The sequence below is a fragment of the Plasmodium gallinaceum genome (genome assembly GCF_900005855.1).
Source record: "Plasmodium gallinaceum strain 8A genome assembly, contig: PGAL8A_v1_76, whole genome shotgun sequence".
NCBI classification, from domain to species: Eukaryota; Apicomplexa; class Aconoidasida; order Haemosporida; family Plasmodiidae; genus Plasmodium; species Plasmodium gallinaceum.
In genome coordinates, this window is record NW_021628238.1 from 1,868,067 (window position 1) to 1,872,983 (window position 4,917).

A 4,917-nucleotide genomic window follows, 5' to 3' on the forward strand; every position below is an offset into this window, starting at 1 on the left:
TTTTTTCATTTGTTATTATTATTATACATTTATAATGGAAAATGATATATACAGTTTGAATATTCTCAAAAAGTATATAGATGATAATAAAAATAAATTAAATGTAAGTTCTTTATTATATGAACATTTTTTAAATACATTTTTGTATGTTTTATCATTTGTTTTTTCATTTTATTTTTGATAGAATTATAAAACAGAAAATGATTCAGATAAATTAAAAAATAATTTATTCTTAAACCTAAATATTCCTATTCCTACTCTGAATCATATTATTGACGAAAGTAAAAGTATGATAGCAAGTAATTCTTCTGATGATAAATATAATTATGAAACATTAAAGTATTCAAAAAGTCTTCTAGATATAATTATGAAAATTTCCTTAAAAAAAAATTGTTTTCAAAGAGTAAATAAATAAAAAAGAATAAAAGAAAAAAAAAATAAAATAAAATAAAAATAATAATAATAAAATAAAATATAAAAATAGAAGTAATAATAACATTTAAAAATAGAAAAAAAAAATTAAATATATAAAAGGAGATAAAAATTTTATAAAAAGAATTTATAAAATATAAATAATAATAAAGATTTTTTTTTTTTTTTTTTTTTTTATAGAATCAAGAATATGAAAAAAAAGACACAAACAAAAATGATAACATCATAGAAAAAAAAAATATGTATAATAACAAGGAAAACGAAGAAACTAAAAATGAGAATGTTGAAAACAAAAATACAGAAAAATTATCAAGTTTACATAATTTGAACGTTAGAAATATTATATCTGATAAAAAAGAAGAAGAAATTAATTATTATCCTGGTTTTTGTAAGCAATTGGGAGCAAAAGGAAGAAGATGTATGCTGGAATTAATTCGTAAAGCTTACAGACAAAATACATCTTTATGCAAAAATATTTTATCTCATAAAATAAAACCTCCAGCTTGTATTTCAAATTTACCTTTTTTTAATATAAATATGTTATGGAAATTATCTTATGAATTTGGTGTCTTTGAAGAAGCATTAAAAATTCACAAAATATATGGACAGAATTCAAATCCACTTAATCAATATTTAAAAAAAGGAAATAATAATGATTTATTGAAAAATAATAAAAATAAAGATACAAAAAAAAAGAGAAAGAAAATTAATTTATTCAAAAAAAAAAGTAATAATTATAATGATGAACATAATACAAATGTTAATAATAATTTGAATATGTTGGGAAAAAATGTCAAATCTATTAATAATAATATGGAAAATTATAAAAATTTAGAGAAAAGTAGTAAATCAAAATATAACCAAAATAATAATAAAGATGATTTTTTTTTTTATGATTTTAAAATTAATAACAATAATGAACAGTACAAAAAAAAAAAAAGAAAAAGGAAATATGAAGAATATGAAATGCATAATAAGGAAGAAAAAGAATATGTGAATAATATAGAAAAACAAAGAAATTTAAATATTAATGAAAAACATAAACTAAATTTAGAAGAATTCAATATTAATAAATATGCAAATAAATACTTTAAACATAATTCTGAGGATGATCGCATATCATTAATCATCAATAAAATAAAAAAAAATTTGCTACTTAAAAAAAAAGAAAATTCATTTAATAATTTACAGAGTACTAATAATAGTGTTGATTCATTCGAACGTTTTTGTTCAGAAGAAGAATCAAGTAATATGAGAAGGAAAATCAAAAGTATATCAAATGGGGATACTTATTTTAAAATATGTATCTGTGATTGCCATCATAATCACAACTACAGTGTAAATAATTACTCAAATGAAATGATCAATAATTTTAACAAAATAAAAAATGATCCTATTTACATTAATAGTAATTCTATTGAAATGATTAATAATTTATGCTTTAATAAGAAATGTAATATACATAAAATGAAATGTATAAATAACAAATTAAATGACAACGTAATAAATAACATTAAAAAGAATGTAAAAATAATTAATGATAATGATGATATAAGCATTTCTAATTTTGATAACTCTAATGAAAATGTTTATGAGTTAAATTTTTTAGATAAATTATTTTATAATTTTAATGATAATAATGCCATATTATTAAACATAAGTAAAAAAAATATATTCACAATTACATGTAAAGACAATATAGCAGGTGACAATTATTTATTACTTATTCCTTTTAAAAAAAGTGAAGAAAAAAATAACAATAAAAATGATGAATCTAATAGAGATAATATACAAAATAGTAACAATACACCTTTTATAAATCAAAAGAATAATTTCAATTTTGATACTAACATTGGTAGTAATAAGAAATTGAATTATAATAACACTACATTAAAAGAGAAAATTACTTATCATAATATTAGTGACTGCAATGATTATATTAATGAAAATAATAGTAAAATGAAAAATGAAAAAATTGAAGATAATAATACAAATAATGAATGGCAAAGTTTTGTTAATATAGAACCAAAAAAGGAAAAAGATACTGTTGACTCAAAAATAAATGAATGTTTAGCTCGTAAGTATTCTAGAGAAACATTTAGGAAGTCTCTTTATAAATCTAATATAAAAAATAAATCACATGTCAACATAAAAAGTTTTGAAAATTTTAATTCCTTATTAGATATGTTTTCATATAATAAAAAAAATTATATGAAGTATTCCCAAGAATCTCCCATACCAACTGATGATTCTACAACAGATTATAGCAATTTAAAGAAAAGTGAAAATTATATTGATAAAAATAAAACATCACAATTTTTTACTGATGAAGAAACTAATAACAATGTTAGCAATGACTGTTTGTATTCACCTAGTAGTCGTTTAACAAGTATTGATTCAAATAAGTTCACACATAATAATAAGGAATGCACACAAAAAGAAAAAGAATATTGTAATAAACATATGAATGATTCATTAAATTCATCTTTTCAACAAATAATTACGCAATGTATAATGAGCAAGAAAGGTAACACGATAAAGTTACTAAATGAAATTATGTCGAACGAAAAAAATTTTTTTAATTGTATGAAAAATAATTTATCATTAAAAAAAAAAATCAATTTAAATACAGAGAAATATTATAATGATAATAAAAAATTTGAAAAAAAAGATCTTTTAAATTTTTTAAAACAAAAAAAAAAAATGAATAATACATTTAGTAGTGAAAAAGCTAAATCAAATTATATTAAACATAGGATTCAGAAAAATATGAATTGCAAAAATATAAAAAATCTACAAAAATTGAAATATGAAACCACAATGTGTTATGACAATTGGAATTTTATAAAATAATTTTACATGAGTATAAAAATTGGTAAATTTAAGAAAATTCATTTTTTTAAATTATTTTTTTTTTTTTTTTTTTTTTTTTTTGTTCATGTACTTATATATGTGTGTAGCGTATATGTATTTTATTTTAATAATATGTTTAATTTCTCTTTAAAAAATAAAATCAAATCAAGTTTTCATTAAACTAAAAATTTTTGTCTATTATTTGTATTTAAATACGATTTGTTATAAATTTTAAATTAATGGATATGTACATAAAAATGATAGAACTTTAATTTATAGTATTTAGCATTTTTTTTTTTTTTTTATAAAAATTTAATTTTTTTGTTGAACCAATTTTTTTTTCTTTATTATTTTTAAATATTAAATTCATTATTAACTGTTTGACGAGCATAATGCTGAATTTATAATTTTTTTTTTTTTTTTTACGTTTTATAAAAAATTTAACATAAAAAATAATATATCTGTGTCCAATCAATTTAAACGTAGAAAAAAATATTCAATTAAAAAAAAAAAAAATAAACTTATAGTTTTTTTTAAATTATAATAGTTAATAATACAAAAAAAGGTAATTATCATTTTAGTATTTCTACATAACTTTTATTTCCTTACATATTACTGGCAATAAAAAATGGCACAGATAAAATAAAGGAAATGATTAAAGGAGAAAACATATCTAATCTAACGTCAATCTAAAAAAAAAAAAAAAAAAAAAAAAATTAAAGTAAAATTAAAATAAAATTAAATAAAAAAAAATATTAAAATCAAAAGGAAATGATGTTCTCATAATTTAAAAAAGATTTTTATTTTACATATTGTGAAAGTTTATATTTCTTGGGTGGTAAAGGTATTTTCATTCCATTGTATAAATATTTTGTAAATATATTTTGCTTTTTTAAATTTTCTCTAAAATCTTTTTGTGCAACCATGAAACTATAACTACTATTATAATCTAACTTTCTGTCAGCTCTTTTTATACCTTTTATTTCTAATGGCTTCAAATATGGGGAATATTTATAATCAATATTTTCTATATCTAAGTTTTCGTTTATATTTTGCAAATTCTTCTCTTCATTTACATTTTTATTCTTAATTAACTCTTTTGAATAATTTACATTACCTCTATTTAAATTTCCTAATATCTAAAAAAAATATATTAAGAAATGGAAATTTATATATTATTATTTTATTTAAATATGAAACAAATAACTTCTTGTTTTATAAAATAATTACTCATTTATTATATATCACTACTTTTTTATTTTATTTTTATTCTTTTAAATTAAAAACTTATTAGCTTTTCTTAAAATTAACATTACCTTTTGATTAATAACTCCAGGTATATATATATTACTTTTTTTAATATGATTTAACACCATCGTCATTTTTACTTTTTTTTTTTTTTTTTTTTTATTTAAAATTAAAACATTCTAATTGTGAAAATAATTAAAAATATTTTAATAAAAAAAAAAAAATTTTTATCATTCAAGTCATTTATACTTAATAAAAAAAATTATTTTGTTATTTTAAAAATATTATAAAAAATATATGTTTTAATAGAAGTAAGTACATATTTAAATTTATATATATATATACATATATTTTTTTCTTTTTTTTTTTTTTTTTTTTTTGTTT

General features: G+C 17.3%; 2 protein-coding genes across 2 annotated transcripts; one reads left to right on the top strand and one right to left on the bottom strand.

Annotated features, from left to right (window-relative positions):
• Positions 1-34: 34 nt before the first annotated feature.
• Positions 35-3,285, top strand: PGAL8A_00237900 (conserved Plasmodium protein, unknown function; the record flags this gene model as incomplete). Its single annotated transcript, XM_028671110.1, has 3 exons — positions 35-103; positions 185-403; positions 613-3,285. The coding sequence occupies 3 exons, from the start codon at positions 35-37 to the stop codon at positions 3,283-3,285; spliced, it is 2,961 nt and encodes a 986-aa protein (XP_028527795.1).
• A 605-nt stretch (positions 3,286-3,890) lies between these two features.
• Positions 3,891-4,667, bottom strand: PGAL8A_00238000 (conserved Plasmodium protein, unknown function; the record flags this gene model as incomplete). The annotated part of the gene is made up of 3 exons (XM_028671112.1): positions 3,891-3,974; positions 4,095-4,424; positions 4,602-4,667. The coding sequence occupies 3 exons, from the start codon at positions 4,665-4,667 to the stop codon at positions 3,891-3,893; spliced, it is 480 nt and encodes a 159-aa protein (XP_028527796.1).
• Positions 4,668-4,917: the final 250 nt, after the last annotated feature.